Source organism: Corvus moneduloides, chromosome 3 (assembly GCF_009650955.1).
Source record: "Corvus moneduloides isolate bCorMon1 chromosome 3, bCorMon1.pri, whole genome shotgun sequence".
NCBI lineage: Eukaryota > Metazoa > Chordata > Aves > Passeriformes > Corvidae > Corvus > Corvus moneduloides.
In genome coordinates, this window is record NC_045478.1 from 93,104,673 (window position 1) to 93,124,188 (window position 19,516).

At 37.3% G+C, this 19,516-nt stretch overlaps 1 protein-coding gene across 2 annotated transcripts in view; it reads left to right on the forward strand.

Annotated features, from left to right (window-relative positions):
* Positions 1-19,516, forward strand: part of BABAM2 (BRISC and BRCA1 A complex member 2) — a 173,198-nt gene that overhangs the window by 2,250 nt on the left and 151,432 nt on the right. For both annotated transcript variants that reach the window (XM_032102780.1, XM_032102779.1), the window contains exons 2-3: positions 1,246-1,405; positions 18,910-18,986. In XM_032102780.1, the coding sequence (XP_031958671.1) occupies positions 1,278-1,405; positions 18,910-18,986 (205 nt within the window). In that variant the 5' untranslated portion in view covers positions 1,246-1,277. The remainder of the gene's footprint in view (positions 1-1,245; positions 1,406-18,909; positions 18,987-19,516) is intronic.

The following is a 19,516-nucleotide window of genomic DNA, read 5'->3' on the forward strand; positions in this document are numbered from 1 at the left end:
ATTTAGTAGATTCTGTAGAATACCCATTAGTTACTAATTAATGCTTGTAAACTGAGTGTGAGAAACAACAGAAAATTGCAGTTATTGCCATGAGCTGTTCACACTCTTGTTATAGAACACTTACTAATACAGCAGTCCATATGCAGCATTTTAGAGAAAGTGAATGCAGTGCATATTGGTGTTTCCCAATTAAATGGATATTTTTAAAAATATTTTTTAATCCTCAGGGTTTATGTATAAGCTCTTCTGTCCCACTTATCAGTGGCAAGTTTATGTCACCTTTAGTCATTTACAGCCTTGTTTTCTAAAATTGCCGAGTTCAGTTAATTTTCACGTGAAGCTCCGTGCCTTAGAATGTGATCAAATATGTTAACATTTTAATAGGTTGGTTATCCTTTTTTCCTCCCACTTCTACCACAGTCTGTTGTTGTCCATGTACTCTAGTCTTTTTGTGGTGCAATGAATTCGAATGTGTGTATGCTCAGTTTCTGCATTTCACCTAGAAAGCAACGGGTTCCTAAAGCGTGCTAAATTAATGGCCTAATTGATTTAGCATAAGGTCACACAATTGCAAGCACTTCTGAACAAGCTGTGCTTAGAATGTGCGTACATCAGCTTCCTGATCTGTTACGTGAAGGAAGATGAAGATGCCTTTCAAAGAGTATGGTGATGGCACTGAAAGAGAAGCAGTGTTAGCTTTTAAAAGGCATCATGAAGTCCTATAAATTGCTGCCTAATGAAGTAGCATAAAAGTAATACTGATTATAGGCACACTAGTGCTCTTAGAAATTGCAGGTGAGCATACAGAGAGGTATCAAACCCCTGGGCCCATTGCTGTTAATGTAAGTCCCATTGATTTCAGGGAAAGTAGAAGAAGTGTGACTTGTCAATTACCGACTGACTGGGAATGCCCAAAAGAAGGGTTAGGCTGTGAAGTGTCAGAGTGGCCCTCAGTTTTCTTTCTCAGAGGGATCAGGCCTTAGTTAAAAGTGCCTAGGACAAAATTCTGGCTTTATGTTCATACTGAATAAACAGGCTTCATTGAATGTTGCAGAGGTGGGAGGAAAAAACCTACCTCTGTTTATTTTTTCATTCTAAACCTGTGCACACTTCAGTTACTCTACATTCGTGGTCTTTTGCATGCTTAGCTTTTTTTCTGTTGGTGTTTGCAGAGTACATGTGAATCTACATCAAGTAAGTAGTATTTTTTAAATTTAATATTCTCCCTTTGCTGTCCCTTTGCAGCTCAAGACAAAAGGAAGGAGGAACGTATTAAAATGTCACCTGAAGTGGCCTTGAACAGAATTTCTCCAGCACTTTCGCCCTTCATTTCCAGTGTGGTCAGAAATGGAAAAGTAGGACTAGATGCTACTAATTGTTTACGGATTACAGACTTGAAATCTGGGTGAGTTCCTCATCCAAAAAGAACACCCAACCCCTCCCAGTTAAGTTGTCTTTTCAGAACGGAGTTTGATTAGGTTCATGTGTTTAAGCATTTTGAACGCAGCTGGAGCTGACATACTAGCTGACATACTAGCTACATTATTTTTTGTCTTGCTACCATTTTTTCGTTTGGGAGACTAAATTTGTCATATTTTTGGCAATGATAATCTTGTTAGAACACTTTCATCGCTGCCACTTGATAGTGCTGGTTTTCAGCAATGAGATAGTTATAAACACTTTTTTCTGTTGTTTAACACTTGCTTACTTGATCTTCTCTGTAAACCAAAATTCGAAAGACAAATTTGTGCGATCTTACCTGTAGTCATGAATATGCCAAAACAGAAGAAAAAGTAACTTTTCCTTTATGTGATCTCCCTCAAGTTCAATGCATCAGGTAGCTCTAGGGCCAAGTGTTTGAAATAAGCCAAGCTGCTCCTTTTATTTTCAAAAAGCGTTCAGATTAGTTTTCAGGTAGTGGTAAAATTTGGGGATTTGCATATACAAACAGACTTTGGTGTATAACCTCTGTGAATAATACATGAAGAGAGTGAAATGTTTAGATGACATATGTCAGAAATTGCTTTATTCTTATAGAGTTGGGCATCTTAACAGCACGTTTTTGATTCGGATATTTTTTTGCTACAGGACCTCAGAGCCTGAAATTACTTTTGCTTCAGGTATACAAATCATCTTGCTTGTACAAACTACTGCTTTGTGTATCATTTTGGATGTTAGCATAATACCAGAGATGTTCAGAACCACCACAAATCGCTATTGTTTAAAATACAGTTCTGCTGAAAATTTTGTTTAATGTTCTTCTGAAGGCTGTTTTATTACGGTTTCATGAAAAGCTTTGGAGGTGCTCTTCTGGTTGTAACAATGGCTTTTCCAGAAGGAGGTTTGAATTCTAGGGTTAGTTTGAACCCTGTGAGGTGCTGGGACAAAGTACAGATTTACTTGGAGGTCTAAGAAGCCATGACTTTTGTTATTAGTGTTGACTGACTTGACATTTAGGCTTGCAAATTATGTAAGACAGGCTGAGCAGTTCTGCATCTGCTGCTGTCATTTCATGCTAGATCTTGGTTTCTCTTGAACTAGTCTTCTAGGAAAGCTGAGATGGGAGCTATCTTACATTTTTCAAATTCAAATCTTAGGAGAAAGGAATAAAAAAGAAAAGTAGAGAGAAAACACAACTGTTTGTTGGGAGGTAGGTAAGGGTTTTGCTCTCTACCCACTGAATGTTTATGCTGCCTGCCTTTAAAATAAGGGATTAAAATAATAAAAAGTGGTGTTTTCTAGCTGACTCTTTTCAGGGGAGTTTTTAATAGGTGTCTAAAGTTTTTGGCCACTGATCTTGCCAAGAAGATCTTGTATTTGCTTTGTTAAAACCTGAATGTTTTCCAAGAGTTTATTCTTCAAAAAAAAATAAAGCTGCCAGCAGCTGCACCTGTCACCCAAACACAGTGATTCAAATTGTATAGTAACTCTGTTGAACGTGGAGTCCACACACAAGTACAGCACCTGACAGAGGTTGTCTCATGTCTTGTTCAAAGACACTGGTCCACCTAAATGCACATGTTAGAAATACTTTTTTCCTTGTTCTGGAATGTAAGCATGATTCTCATTCTTTATGTCGGGGCTTTGTTTTGGCTTGAGGTTGTTAGGAGATGGAATCAGGTTAATCAAGATTTTTCATTCACTTCAGAATTATTTTAAGGGTTTTTTTGTTTGTTTTTTTTTGGTACAGTTAGGTTCTTAAAACCATTGTTGTAAACAGTTAATTAACAATTGCCTGAAATCTCTTTGAAATGTAAATTTCATGCATGTGTTTTTAGGAAAGATTTTTGTTTGTCACAAATTTGTCACAAATTGTAAATGTAAATAGTTGGTTATTTAAACAGAAAATTTTCAATTCATGCATTTGTGTAGAAATACAAAATTCTTGTGATTTAGTGCTTTATGCTGTTGCTGAACTGGTAAACAGTGCAGAATTACTGACCATAAGATGGATGAATCACAGAATTACAGAGATGTCCCTTGCATAACTCAGGTTCTAGTTCAGTGGTCTTTAACCTTTGATACAGGAGTTCTTTGATACTTCACAGACTGTTTCTCAGAGTCTCATGTCAGTTAATAAATAACAAAATCCCCAACCCACAGCTTTTGTTAGTAGATTTAAATATTTGTTGCTGGATACTGACTGTATAGGAAACTTTGTAAGGCTCTGAGAGTTCAAAAATGAATTGAAGGCCATATGCCTACTTTCCTCCCCTGTCCTCACATCACAAGATTATCCAAGTCCCTGTATACTTTCACTTTCATGATGCTTTTTTAAAAGGAAGGAAAATAATGCAGACAAAATCAGAGGCAAATGTAGGTGATATCAGCATGAAGAAACAGAACTGTGAGACCACTGAAGTTGGGCATTAATGGGAAGAAAATGAGGAGAACTATTTTTAGAGAAAAAGTTGAGGATATCAATTGCAAAATTCCCTTCAGTTTCAATGGGTTGAAATCAGACTTTAAACTTAAAAAGTGGAACCAGGCAGGTTAGGCAGAGCTGCTAGATTAAATGTTTGAAGTTAGATAAAGAGTAGTTCTTGATCTCAAACGAATATGACCATTTGGGAGTAGTATGAGTTCAGAAAATTTTGCTTTTGCATGGTGATTGTACATTTATTGGCACAGTAAAGGGGTTGTACCCATGCTAGTCTAGGCTGTTAAGACCCTTGCCTAGCCTGAGTTTATTACAGAACAGGCAAATATTTCCTGCTTTAACTGGTGTGTTGGGTGGAAGATTTTTAATAATAAATAAATACTATTTTACTGTAACCTTTAAAAGCTTAAAATACTTAAGGTGATCACCTCAATAGCTATTAATTTTGAAAATAAAAGCATCTGTAAGCTTCTGGGGAGGAGCTATAGGTTGCTCCACTGTCACATACCACACTTAACTCCTAGAGAAAATGAGGAGTTACTGTTGTTACACCCCTTCTCTAATGAACCAGTGCTTTACAATGTATAGCAAAATAAAATGTTCAAACTGAAGATCCATCCATTCTCATTTCTTAGGTTTTAGAAACAGGAGCTGTGGTTAACAAGGGAATGATGGTAACATACAGAATAAAGTAGTATTTCTAAGGCCTTGCCCACTCAGAGCCTTGGTTTAGACATTCTCAAAAGCAGAAAGAATTTCCTTTCTGTTTCACCAGTAGAAGATTAACTTCCAGATTTTAGCCTATCATGTCAGTTGATTTTGATTTGTAAATGGCAAGCATATTAAGCCTTTAATTATTTGAAAAGTCAAACCATATGTCAGATAGTTTTAGTAAGGAACTTGTTTTGCACTTATTCTGACTTATTGCTGAGATTGACAACTTTTGTTGTGTTTTATAAACTGTATTAAAGAGCTGATGTTAGATGTATGAAGTATGATGATATGTTAATTTACTTTGCTTTCAAGTGTGGGAGGGAAATATGTCATAGTAAGGAAATCCTATTGTTTTGCAGTCTTTGAGTATGTAAATGTTTTATAATAATATGTTACAGTTTCATAATGTCTGTGTGTTTTACAAACTTATTAGACAGTACCAGTCTCATAAGACACTTACATATATTTACATCTGTGAGTAGGATATTCAGGACCAAGTACTATTTATAGAATTTATATGGCCCCTGCTGATGCAGACCCCCAAATGAAGCTCAGCAATATGGCATGACAGGAAAGAAAGAAACTCTTCAACAGAAATACTGATAAAAGTTAGGTGGCCAAGTTTTCTTGTAAATAGGGCCCCACAGTGAAGGAAAGTAGAACTGGGGTGTAAGGTCACGTCTGAAATACAGCACCTTTAGCAGCATTGATTCAGGTGATAAGAAAACCCTGGCAGGCGTCTCTGTTGCATTAATAAAAGACATTCTTTGAGATGACAGAATGGATCAAAGCGTTTTTAACTCTGGCATAGGATATTACTTTGTTCTAGACCCAAAGAAAATACTGCTGTCAATTGAGTCAATGCCATTTATTGTATCATTCAGTTAATCTCTACTAGTGTCTCTTTGAAATACTGACCCATCTTAATTAGATATTAAAATCTACTCATAACCAACTGAATTGTGGCTGAGGCATTTTTCTTAGCATTTACACATATAATCATGGGAAAGATGTTGAATAGGGAAAAGTGATTATTATGTAGATTTAGAAATAGAGGATATTTTCCTATGTGAAGGGTGTTTAATTGTTGTATAATGTAGAATCCAGTTATTTAAGAGACTGCTGCTTTTCCTATGGTGCGTTCCAAGAGTGAAAGACATAGTTGTGGTGGTCAATGCCTTTGAGAGCTCTTTTTTTCCCCTACAGCTGTTCATCAGGGCCCATGCTTGAGCTTCAAATTATGCTGCAAGCCTATTCTTACTCAACAAACTTGATTTTGTTTTTTGAAATTACTTTGATGTGTTCCACCAGGCAAAATTTCAAAATGAATACAGTGATTTAAAGCTGCATATATTAAGATTCTATTTTTTTTAGTTATCCACTCAGAACAAAATTTTAAATTTCATACTTATATGGTTATATTTATTCCATATTTATGGGAAGATTAATTGTGGAATTTTTATATAAGTGATTTGTAGTAAACCGTGTTAGTATTTTGTTCTTTTCGCCTGTCTGATACACTGTTAATTTCTGCCTCTCTGTTTGATATTGAGCTATGTGTGCAAGTAGTTATGTTCCTGAAAGAAACCTGTATGAAGAATGGTCAAAAGAATGTAATTCTTTCTGGAGTAAATTTCTTCTGGAGTAAATTTCAACATAAAAAATTACTATCAAGCTGTAATAAGATATTTATAACTTTATTGCCCTGCTTCCTAGTGAGCAGTGATGATTTACTTTTTTTGTGTTATCAAGTAGACTGCAATATGCTTTGGTATTTCCCTTTCTTTTGGGCATTTCCCTTTTTAAAGTAAATATGCATTTTTATGTGCATATTTTGTGAAATAATGTTGGTTTTAGCTGTGAAGTACTATTACAGTACTGTAGCAGTTATTAAAGCTTTTGCTTGATCTTTTGCTTTTGATTAATTTAAATTGAAAAATTCAGCTTCAGTTGCTTGGGGAAGGTTCATATCCATCATTCACATTGGTGTCTGTAGGTAATTTTTTTAACATGTGTTTACATTTTGTTTATGTATAAAGTTTAATGAATCTGACTCTTCTGAACACAAGTACTATGAAAAGCTGTTTTTCAAAATAGCTATGTTTTGTGTAAAATGTGTACTTGAAAGGATGTGGCAGTTTCTCGGAGAGGTGTGGTCTTACGAGTCCTTTACTGCTATATTGGACAAGTCTCGAACTATTACCTTTTCACAAAGTAAGTTGTTTCATTCCAGTTTCTGATGACAAATACATTTCTTCACTGCTAAGAATCTTACTACTAGAAGTTTGTTGTCGCTCAAGTAAAATGTAAAAGACTGAAGCTCTGATGGGACAGTTTGATAGAATTGGTGCTGTGGAGCAGCACTTGGAACTGTGAACAGCAGTTTTTCTGTGCTGGTTAAAAAAGACTTTACTTGTCTCCGAGGTTGCACTGCCCTGCATTTGGTTCTGAATGATGAAAAAACAAAGGCAAAATGTCTGTCTGGTAGAAGATCTAAGTGCAGGGCGTACATTTGGCAATGGTTTTGTAAATATTCTCCACAAAGTTTGGCATTCTTTTTACACCAGTTTTAAACAAGGTGCTTGAAGTTCAGAATAAAAAAAGAGTGTGTTTGTCAGTTTCAAGTGCTATGAGGAAAGAAAGGATTTTAAAAAGTGAAGGTAGCCCTAGATAATTGCAGTAACTTGGGCTCTCATTTAAAAGACTGTATGCATTTTCCTGAGATTTTTTCAGTTTAAATAACTACACAATATGTCTTTACTGGTATTTTCAGATGGGGACAGTGAGTAGCTTCCTCTTGTTTGACCTTGAAAAAGATAAATGCCATATTTATCACTTTTATTATTTAATAAAAATGAGAAGAAACTTGATACAAGTGTTTCTTTTCTGTGTAAAGAGAGCATCATATGATGTAGTACCAATACGTATTATGGGAAAGAGAGCAAAAAAATAAGCCCAATATAAAGCCCTCTAAACTTACATTGCCTAAAAAACTCAACCCCAGATTCCTGTGCATCACTGTATGCATTGCTGAAATAATATCTTTAAACCAAAAATACGACAGAGTAATGGTTGATCTGTTTTGGATGGTCAGTTATTTTTTCACTAGAAAAACCTGATTAGATTGGTCTTGTTTATAGTTAGGGCTACCAGGGACCTTTCGAAATGTCTCCCGATTTATATTATTTCTTTCTCTCTTTTCTACCCCTTCTTCCTCTAGAATGTTAGTTTCAGTCTCTTCAGTAAACATTTGTGAGTTTTTTGTGCGCTTCACCCATGGATTGGGGGGGGGGGGAGGGAGGCGGGGTTTGGTGGTGTGAGTGAAACATTGTTTCATGTTCTTTGTTAAGAACTCTTCTGTACTGAGAATTTTTGAACTAATAGATGTTGATTATCTGTCCTGTTTTCCAGGCTGCCATGAGTGTTAGTCATAAGCCTTAACTTAAACCCTATAGAAGTGATATGGTTTCAGGCCAACTGCAAACAGACAGTGAAGACACTTAGAAGGAATAATTTCCTTAGAGATTTCTAGTGGTGTAGTTTCTTCCCTGTACCTGTCTTTCATTGTTTTAGTTTTAACCTGTTGCACATAGGCAAAATTCAGTTTTAATAGATAGATGCAGAAAAGGGAAGAACTTAGGGGTGTAGGGGAGGTATTGGAAGTGGCATAAAGACAGGTCAAGGCATCTCTGGTGGGCTGGGGACTCAGACTTACGAGAACTTAGGGCAGACTGGACCTTCTTTTCACTGGGATCTGAAGGTGCTGTGCTTATAAATAGTCTTGTCATTGCAGGAGGTCCTGTGTAGTTTTCTGTGCCTGTGAGGCTGATAAGACATGATGCTGGGAGAAAACAGTAAACTAGACTGTGAAGGTGTCATAGGTGAGCAAGCATAGTCCCGGAACGGACGTCCTTGCTAAGGGGTGCTTACAGTTTCCTCTGGGAACTGAAAGAACCTATCAGCTGGCCAGTTTGAATATGGACAATTCTCTAAGCCACTTAAAGTTGTGATCACCTCTGTGATCCACATTTAAGAATAGGCAAACTCCCCCCAAGCTCTCTCTCGTTTCCGGCGCTGGGACAGGTGGCTGCGGGCCCCGTGTGGGGGCCAGCGGGCCCGGCCAGGCCCTGCTTGGGCCAGGCCGGGCCGGGCCACGGCCATCCTGAAGCCATGGACCTGTTCCAGTCGTGGAACCCCCCCCACTGCCTTGCCGTGGGCAGCCGGAGCGGCTCGGCTCTCCCCCCTCTCCACTGCGATAAGAAACATTCAACATTCCAGCTGCAAAGCTGCAAGGCCGAGGTGAGAGTAACCCTTTTATTGCTGTGAAGAGCTGAAAACCTGAGGGAAGAGAGAGAGGAGATGCTTAAAGCTGAAATTCTGTTGTGAAGCTATGATATATCAGAGTATCCTGTTGTAATTCCATGAAGATATGGGGGGTGGAGTGTTCAATTCGTGAGCAAAAGCACCTGCGCTGAGATAGGCAGATGCTGACGCAGCTGTAATTTCATGAGAAGTTTGGACAGGGAGAGATGAACCAGATGAGGACTTTTGCTCCAAACGGGAAAGGAGAAAACCTCAGTCCGTAGAGATGAACCAGATGAGGACTTTTGCTCCAAATGGGAAAGGAGAAAACCTCAGTTCCTAGAGATGCTCCCAGAGATAGTCCTAAAGATGAAGATGATGAAGACCCTTTGCTCCCAGGGAAGGAGAAGGGCCTCTGTTTTTGTTTCTGAACGGCTCGACCTTAAAATTGTACCCCAAAAAACTTCAAGAGTGGACCCTCGAAAGCAGTTGCGGGAAAAGCTGCAAGTCGGGGGAAAGGACTCACACGCAGGCAGAGAGACTCCTCTTCCTAAATGGACTGAACAATATTTGGAAGTGGGCGGCTGTCTCGTTGTGATAATGTTTTCATAGTATGAGCAAGAAGAGACTTCTCTCTCTAAATGGACTGAACAAGGTTATTATGGCACTGGTAAACAGACTGAACATCTTAAGGGTTGTCTTTTCACATTGTCAGTGGGAGAAGGGAGGAAGGTGGGGGAGGAGGAGAGTTCTGAAGGTGGTATAATTTTTTTTTCCCCTTTTAGGTCTGTTAATAAACTTCTTTATATTCTTTCAAGTTTGGTGCCTGCTTTGCACTTCTCCTAATTCTTATCTCACAGCAGATAAACAGTAATGAGTATTTTGAACCAAACCACTACACTAAATTGGTGTTTCCGCCCGGTTACAAACCGAACCCGCGACAGAAGGCAAGGACAAGCATTTGCAGGGAAGAAGAGGATTTTTTGGACCGCCATCAAGAAAAATGTACATGCACCTCCTTTCTTTAGGTGTAGTTAGATGGGACCATGGGAAGAGTGATGCGCAATTTTATGTTTTATGGTGTAATCTTGAAAACAGTAGTAGCACTGTTGAGGTGGCTGTGAACTGTGAGAATTAATGTGAGAATGAGAAGTTAGAGAAAGACAAGGTGAGCTTAGGGGTTCCAGAGCACGACTTCTGGAGAAAATGTAACATGCGGTGATGTGGGGCTTGCTTTCTGCAGGTGCGGTTCCACAGGGTGGCCTGGTGTAATTTTACCTGTGAATTTCCTTTTCCTTCTGCTCTTTTTAGTCTACTGCATATCTTTAATGTTGTAATTAATCTAAAATAATGCTAGAAAGAGGAGAACTACTGACACTTTTATTTAGATGTTATCTTTTCATAGGCTTTCTTCTGTGTCTCCAGCCTTGTAATACTTTATATAAATATACATAATTTGAAGTTGCCGTTTTGAATACTGCAGACTGTGGATTTATGTTCTAAATGTGGTGATCCTTGCTTGACGTAACTTTCACATCCAAAGAATTGAATTAATCATTGTTGTATTAACATAAATTTCTTCTGAGAGTCTATGAATTAGGAAATCAACTAATATAGGTATCTGTGATCAAAAAGATCTAAAACTCTGCAATTAGAAGAACACTTTGAAAAGGAAATATGAAAGACATAGGATCACTGGATCCCTCCTAATATTCATAGAATCGTAGAATGGTTTGGCTTAGAAGGGCCCTTAAAGATCATGTAGTTCCAACCCCCCCATCCTGGGCAGGGCAATCCCCTATTTGTTGTTTAGTTTTCTTAAAGGGGGAAAATATATAAACATGGCCTATGATTTTAGTCCTTGAAGTTTTTCCCTGATACCAATTCATTGCATTTTGCAATAAAATAAACACTTCTATGGTATGAAATAAATTACTTAGAAAATGGATTGGGAGTCTTTATGGCTACTACTGCCAATATTGTGAGCAATGCTACATGACTTAAGAAAGCTGATGTTTATAATAGCTCAACTTTTGTGATTTGCTGTGAGTATGCTTTTTCTGTGAACACTGGAAGGATATGAAACTCCAGGTGGTTGACTGTAATTTCATACTTGGTGAAGAATGGTTCTCTTTTAGAGTAATCTACAAGTAAAAATGTTCCCTGTCTGATTCTGTTTTTCTTTCTCCAGAAATGGAGTTCAGTGAACAGCAGAATTGAAACATGTGACACATTATTAGGTTGTAACTCATTGCAAAGTAATAGATAACTGAATGGTAGCTGTGAAAATCTGAAACATGGTTTGAATGTGTCAAGAGGGGAGGGAGATGAAGTAAATCCGAAGGATGCATCTGCCACTCCCTCATACTCTTTGCTAAAAATTTGCTTATGAGATCCAAGGATTTGGGGTACAGCTGGTCTTAAAGTATAATGAAGTAGTGCCTTTTCCTTGCATGAACATGTGACAGTTTATGATATTGCGAATTCACTAGTGTATTTACCTAAACCTACTGTGTTATTAGTGTTATCCCATTGCAATTGTCTTTATTTCTGTTCAATTTTTGATCATTCCCTCATTAAAATTTCCATTTTCTGTTTCTGTTTCATTCTTTTGAGGCGTGTGTGCCATGTGTGGTCTTTAAAAAGAATTACATGCAATTACCGGAGTATAAAAGATCTTGCTTACAAAGGAAATCAGTTTGATTATCAGTGTTTCTAAAGCATGTTTGCAAAATGTTTTGTTGAAAACTTCGTCAATGCTTAATTATTTTTTTAAATTAGTATCATAATTAGCTCCCTGAGACCAAATAATAATCATCTCCCACCCTAAACTAAAGAGATTTTGTGAATGGAAACTTTTGAGATAGTTTGTTCTTCAGAGCTTTTCTTTCAAGCCCACTTGCAAGTACAGTGGATGTGGTACTTCACGTTTCTTTCTTTGTGGTAGCCCCTTCCAACCTGTCCTGCTATGGTGACTGGAAAGGAGCTGTTCTAAACCCAGCCATACTAGGCTAAATGAACAGGGAGCTTGGTGCTAAAAAACCACCAGAATCATGTGAAGTTTATATGTGTTTTAATTTAATGTAGAAATTCTCTGAGATTATTTCAAAATGTGTATATAGGTGTGCTTCCTCTGTTTCCCTCATAGAAGCTGGGCTGCACATCTCCCTCCAGCAGAGGCAGCCATATTTTGGCAACTGCAGAACTCTTGCCACAAGACTCAGGCAGCTGTGAAGGACATTTGTAGTTCTAGAAGTCCCAGAGCTCTCCCCACCTGCAACATCTGCTTTGGCAAACCCTCACTCATATTAAGAAAAACTACATTTTCTGTTAATATACAAGTGCTGTATTTGTTTTACTAAAATAGTCATAAGATGCTTTTCTGTAGTGTTTCTAGTGAAAGCAGGTTGCTGGCAGCTGAATGGATTTTAAATAGTTATTTGAACTTTACTTTTAAAAAATGCAAATCTCCCTATAGGTGCAGAAGGGAAGTAGGGTTTGTTTTTCTGGTATATATGTTCTGCCTCACATCCCACTGCTTTCTAAAAGTTCCAGTTAGTGCGATGAACTTCTTAAAAGAAAACATAAATATATGTATAGGAAAATCAGCATTTACAGTAGATGAAGGTTATATTGAGGATATAGTTGACATATCTGGAGACACCTTGGAATTTCTCAGATGATAACTGTGGTTTGAAATGCTGTTGCAATAGTGGAATATCACCTATACTATCAGGATTCAAAAACAGCATCATCATCTGTATTGCAATACCAGAAGTAGTCTTTGTCTATAGTTTAATTTTATACAAAGTTTGAAGAAACCAGATAGGGTACAAATGAGTTTCCTGAGATCCGTGGGTTTATCTACTGGGAAGTTTTTTTAATAATTATCAGTTGACTTTCAGATTTTAATATTTTAATTAAGAGATGCATTTAAGTAGTGATTAAATTTAACTGGGTTTTAATTTCCCAAAAGCAGTGGTGTGTGTCTTTTCAGTCCAAGTCCCTCTCTCTCTCTCATATGTGTAATACATATGTCTATATAGAAGGGAAACTGAAGATGGAAATTGGTTGACTAGACCATCTTTTTCCCATTTCAAATTTTGCCTGATTGATAGAATATTGGTTGGATCTGTTTGTTTTCAAGAGCAGCTGCTCAATACTCTAAATACTGTGTAGGAGCTTGTAAAGCTTTGTGGGGTGCTGCAGGGAGCTACCACCTGATACAGGGTTTTGTCATCAGTGTCAATGCTCTAAAATGTGATTTTCACCATTTTTCTGTTTCCTGTTCCTTGCAAAAAACCTGTCACCTGCTGGCCTTCCTTCTATTCACCTCCACCCTCCACACACTTTAATTATTATCATGCCTCTGTACATGGTGTACCCATCTGTTGTGAATTCTGCAATTAATTCTTAATTAAGTGGGATTAAATACTGTGTCTTCAAGGAACACTGGAGCAGATTTCCATCTACAAAAATTGGAGGAAATAAGAATCTGAAGGTGTCGACAAAGGCTGTTCTACTGGAATTGAACACTGAGGTGCTTTTCTTAGCAAATGCCATATAAAAGTTTTGGGTGGAATTTTGAGTTTGCTGCCTCTTATTAGTAACAAACAATCAAATTGTCTTTGCTTCTTAACTGTATTTGACTCTTGCTGGCAAAACCTTCAGCCTCTGGAACTCTGATTGAACTGTGTCTCATCATTCCTAAAATAATATTCATTCTTAGCCTCTTGTATTATGAAAGTAACTTGACCTCTTTTCCCCATAACAGTATCTTTATAGGACACATATAGGAACAGTAGGAAGCATATCCTAGGTGTAGTGGGAAGGGTTGGGAATACAGCCAGTGCTCAGAACTGACTCTGTGGTGTTGCTTTTCTTTGTGTGTGTTGGTTGGTTTTTAGCGGTGTTCTCCATCGAGGTGTCTTTAATGGAGTGTGAAGTTTTCTTGGCTTTTGCGCCAGGAGTCTGGTGAGCAAAAAACAGTTGTCTGTTTTCCAAAGAAGTGCTGATCCTCAAGAACAGCGAGTGTAGCAGCCTAAGCATCATGAGATTAAAGAAGCTTTTGCATCTCTGACTATTCAAGTTAGGCAGTGGCAATATTAGGTTCCTGAAATTATAGAGGCTAAAGTTCTTCGTCTAATTTGACTTTGCTATTGTACAGTAAAATTCACTGATGATTTGTCTTCTGACAGTAAAGGCAGTAAAGCTTCTGTGTGATCTATGAAGGAAGAGTGCATAGTTTTTAATCTGTAAATTTAATCTGTAAATTTGATAGTCATCAGATAAATCTGACATGACTATTTGGGCTTACACCTATACCACATATTAAAAAAAGAAGAAATAAAAAGGAGATTACTCCTTTTCCTGTAGAGCTATTAGACTTCTGTTGGCAATTCTGGATGTTTGCTAATATGGTTCTAAGAAGGAGATTTTAGGAGTGGCATAAAAAACAAACCTCTGACTGGAATTTTGGGATAAGAAGTAGTGGGTTTGAAGAGAGCTCTTGATGGGTTTGGGTTTTCGTGGCTTTTTTAAGGTCTTTGGATATAATAACCATTAATCTCCTGACTTCAAGGATTAAGGTGATAAACACTTGTGCTTTTGTTTCGTTGCGATCCCATCAGCTGTCACAGAACATAATTTTGGATAAGATCTTACCAGAGCGCAAGTAATTTAAAACTGCTTCTCTTGGGAATGCTTTCAGGTGATGGTTTTAAAAAACTAGTTGATGGGAAGATGTTGTTGAAATCTAGGGTTATCAGAGTCCTCCATATCATTGTGGCTTCAATTTTGTAAAGTATCAAAATGGGGGGTTTTTTTAGTTTAAACGAAACAGAAGAAGTCTCAATTCAACAATACAGCCAATCACAAATACATTGGTATAAGAGGAAACCTTGCTGTTAAACTCAAGCAGAACTGCATTCTTAAAGGCTTTTAGAATTCTCTGGGGAGAAGGATCAATTTGCAGAAAAATACATTGTACTATACCTATTGTTATAGACTGAGGCCTTATTCCAAGCAGCAAAACTGAGTGACTTTCCTGGTTTGTTTTGTTGTTATTATTGTTGTTGTTGTTTTGTTTGGATAACCTTTTTTGTTTCTTTTTGTGACTGGTAAAGAATTCTGAACACTTACAACGAAATATCTGGTGCTAACAGTGACTTTGAATAAGAACAGTTTAGTTTATGTGTATTGTATTAACTGTGAAATAAGCCTTTTCCCAATAGTCACAGGCAATCTGTAAGGTGCATCAAACACTCAGTGAAGGAATGTTCTACTTGTCTCCTACTTGGAATACTTACTTCATAAGGATGTCATGTATCTCAGCTCAAGTTAATCTGCTGCATTTGCTCAAGGAACTTAGCTAAAATCTGCTGCGAAAGGGAACAAGCTGTATTCAGCTGCGGTTGCTGTATACTCAGTTCCATCTACCAATTTCCACCCATAAGTCTCAGCACAGCCCCCTTGAACAGGGCAATATGATTTTAAGCAATACACTTAACGATATTCCTTGCTCCCGGAAACTTTTCAAGTTGATGATTCTTTGATATTTTTGTAGGGAAACCATTGTGGGAGATCTTGTGGTATAGCATTAATCATCTCATGAAGACTAAGAAAGATGTATCACTGCTCTGAGCACCAGAGCATTAATTCTTGCTTCAGTGGCTTTCCTATGTAAAATATTGATTACTTAGATTAATATATGCAAGCCAGTGTAATATTTTTCCAGGAATAAAGAGGGAGATAGCACACCCATATATCATGAGATAGAGTCAGCTTATGAAATTAGTTTTCAACACCAGGTTTATTGTTCTGTATGTCAGTCCCCTGTAAAGAAAGGACAACAAATAATCTTAAACAGACTTCTTTACAAGTAATTCCCTTTCAAGTGTGACTTTTGTGTGGACCACATTAAGGACAAGGATCACATTTCCAAAAAACAAAACTCTTACGTTTTGGGGAAGACAGAGGTCATGTGTCAGGGTCTGACATGTATATAACTTTAAGAGGTTCTGTGTGTTAAGGAAATTCAAGCAGGAGATAATGTCCATAGCCAGGCCATTACTTGGGGTTTCTGTTGAAATAAGGTCACACATAGACTCTTACATGTACCAAAGTTTTGATTTGCCTTAGGAGTTTTGTTCCTTTGCTGTTTATTCTAAAAAGAAACTGCCTCCTTTCAAATGGATGCATATAAGATTTCTGCTTGGTTGCTCAGCCTGTTTCAGTTATTGAAGTCTCTTGTGCAGCCCAGCCAGAGCAATCTGGGGGAAAAAAATGTTAACACTGTCACTTTTTATCATTTCTAGACCAGTAAAATTAAAAACATCTCTAGTGCACTCCAATAATATAGGAAAGTACTTAGTATTGCTTTTAGGGACATTTACCATTAAATCAGGCTTTTATTTTAATGTTAAAGAATATTATATTTTCCTTAAGTATTTCCAAATGGCCCATTGTGCTAAAAGAAAAGATTGTAGGGTATTTGCGGGATCAGAAATTTTTGTGTCTGTTGAAAAGCTAATGATAGTGTAATTTTTATGGTATTAGAGAAATGTCTCAGACTGTGACCTGTGATACTTTGAAAGAAATTTTCGTTAAATATTAAATGATGTTGCAGAGATATTTTAGAACTTGAAAAAGATATTTTATGTTGCAGGGTTTTCTGGGGTTTTTTTTTCAGTATGCTTCCTAGGATTGGCCTTACATCTGTTGTAAGTCATAGAAATTATTTGGAAGTAGACAATAATATCAGTACAGCTGTTAAATTCATCCACGGCCATTCAAACACCCTTACAGTGGGCACTCCCATTTTGCTGTTCTCACCTACTAAAGAAGTGCAGCTTGGAAAAAAATTATATTCTCTTGTTTCTATTGCACTACGGATCCAATCTTTCATATTCTTAAGTTGATTTTACTCCCAGGGAGGCTGGTGATGCTCACTTTTCTTAATAAGCCGTGCCTGGATGAAATTTAAAAATAAGTAGTACAACCATTAAATCAAAACGTATTTCATCTTTGGTTCTATTGTCCAACATGTTGTATTCCCTTTCACATTTGCATCATCAGCAGGTTTCACCAAGCATCATTTTTTTTCCATCATCAGTCTTTCAATAAAATGTGAAGTATTATTCCAGCAGAAGAGAACCAACTCAGGGCATTCTTCCTGGATGAAGTAAGATGTGAACTAATCTTTTTTTGGAACTTGCTTTCCATTCAAGTCTGCACATATCTGATAGGACTTCTATCTAAATTCTGTCTTTCTAGATTGTTCGCATGCTGCTCTCACAAGATGTTGCAAAAACCTTTCTAAAGCAGAGATAGGACATGAGTTTCTTCCTTTTGGTTTGAAAGGGCAGTTATCTAATTTCTGTAGTGATACTGAAAAAATATGGTGTATTCTTGCTGAATCAGTGCAGGCTGTTAACTGCATGTGACTTTTAATTGTATCTGTCTTAGATTCTAGGTGCACATAAGCGGTTTGCTTATGTTTTCTAGTATTTTTGTGGAAACTTCATTTAAGTTAATTGATCTGTAGTTTCAGGGTTGCTACTTTTTGAGGAAGCTACATGCAGGCACAAATTTGACTGTAGCTCACTGAATATAAACAGTCTGAAGTTAGTGCATATGGTTTCCATAACTTGCAAGTGGAAATAGGAAAAGAGACTGTAGAGCCAGCACCTGAGAGACATGGCTCTTTGAACTGTTTTGAGTATGTGAGTGAGAATTAAGATTGTTCCATTTGCCATGATCCCTCTTGTGCAGGGTGACAGATAGAGCTGTGGGAGTTACCATGTTGTTTCCAATAAGGTAGGATCAGAATTCTTAAAAATTTTCTGGCCTACCCATCTTTCTGCTTTTGGCTGTGTGTATAGCCCAGAAAATGTTAGTTTTGTTTCAATACGTTGTCAGTGATATGTATTAGAGCTCTTCCAGTGACCTGATATATAAGTTTAGGCAAGTTATTTTACCTTTGTCTACCTTCTTATCTACTCACTGTTTTTCTTACAGTTGACCAGTATGGCTTTGATCTTTAGGTGGCCTGCAACAATTGTGCTGGGGCTATGAACAATTCTCAATTATATTAGGCTGGCGAGAAGATTTCAGGGTTCTCAAGATCCCTAGAAACATAAAGCAATGAACAGTATTTTTGCTCCTGGGACTCGTCAGATGCCCAGCAGCCCACAGCAGAGATACCATTCCTGCCAGTGAAACAATGTGTATCCCTGTTTCTCTTTTTACAGCTGAGATTTTGGGATTTGTTATTTGCAAATTTTGGTCTATGACTTAAAAGCTATGAAAAAGTTGGTCATCTCTGGCCTAGGCACTAAACAGTTTTCCAGTGACTTTTCTATTCATTAAATGCTCACTTACCACTATGAGGCCCGGCTGTTGTCCCAGTGCTCCACATAAACAGGAGAGTCACGGACCAAGAACATATGTGCTCAGTTGTTACAGCCTCAGACAGCTGATTGTGAAATTTGCCTGCTTGAAGACTACTGTGAGACTTTTCCACAAGGGAAAACATTAATGTTATAATAGGTAAAAAATTAATAAATGTTGGTGGCTTAAAATTAAGATTGATCCCAGTTATATGGGTGGCAGGGATAGGGAGCAGGTAACCATGTTGCTGTGACATACAGAGTTGTGACTTGCAAAATTGTATACAAAGCAGAGAACTTGATGGCATTGACTGACTAATTGATGGCATTCTGATTACACACTCAGACCAGAGCATTTTGCATGTATGTTTTCTTTACAAAATGGGAGAGAGTTGGCACAAATCCTAACATTTCTTAGGCTATTATGGGAACTGCTGATCAAAAGAGAATGGGCATCCTGCATCTTTCCCACTTTTTCTTCTTCCTCAGATTCATAAGGATGAGTATTTGTAGTAGTCACAATATCTTTACTATTAGTCATTTGTATCCTGTAGAATAATGTTAGTGTTTGCTACCATCTGTAACTGCTTAGCACATTCTTTCTTCTCTTATCTTCATTTTTAGCTGCACATCCTTGACCCCTGGACCCAGCTGTGATCGTTTTAAACTACATATCCCTTATGCAGGAGAAACACTCAAATGTAAGTTAAAAAAATCTTGCAGCTGCATCTTGGCTTTTCTTTCATTGTTCTGTGTCTCACTAATTTTCCAGTGTGTCTGTCTAACTTTATGAGTTTTGAGATAGATGTGTTTGTTATTTTCTCTTAAAGCTTCAGTTCCAAGAACACACAACTATCAAGAATATGTAATATTTAAGATAAGTTTAAAGGCTTCTGTGAGACTACAGTTTTGAAAAATTAGTTCTAAAAGCCAAAAGTCACAACCTATCCCCCTGGTACTTCTAATAAAATGTTATGACTAGTACAATCTCATGACCATTTTTAGATTCATTTTTAAGTTGTATATGTTTTGTGTTGTTTCTTTCTGTCTCTTTTAGGAGTATTTCTTTATGAAGCTCCAATAAAATATGTCAGTCTGCTGTTTTATTGGGTATCTTTAAACAATGACTGGTATAATTGACCAGATTAGAGAAATGTGAATTTGAATTTTCTGATTTAGTGGTATTCTTAAATCATCTTTATGCTTAGAGGACCTGTAGACAGCTAGTTCA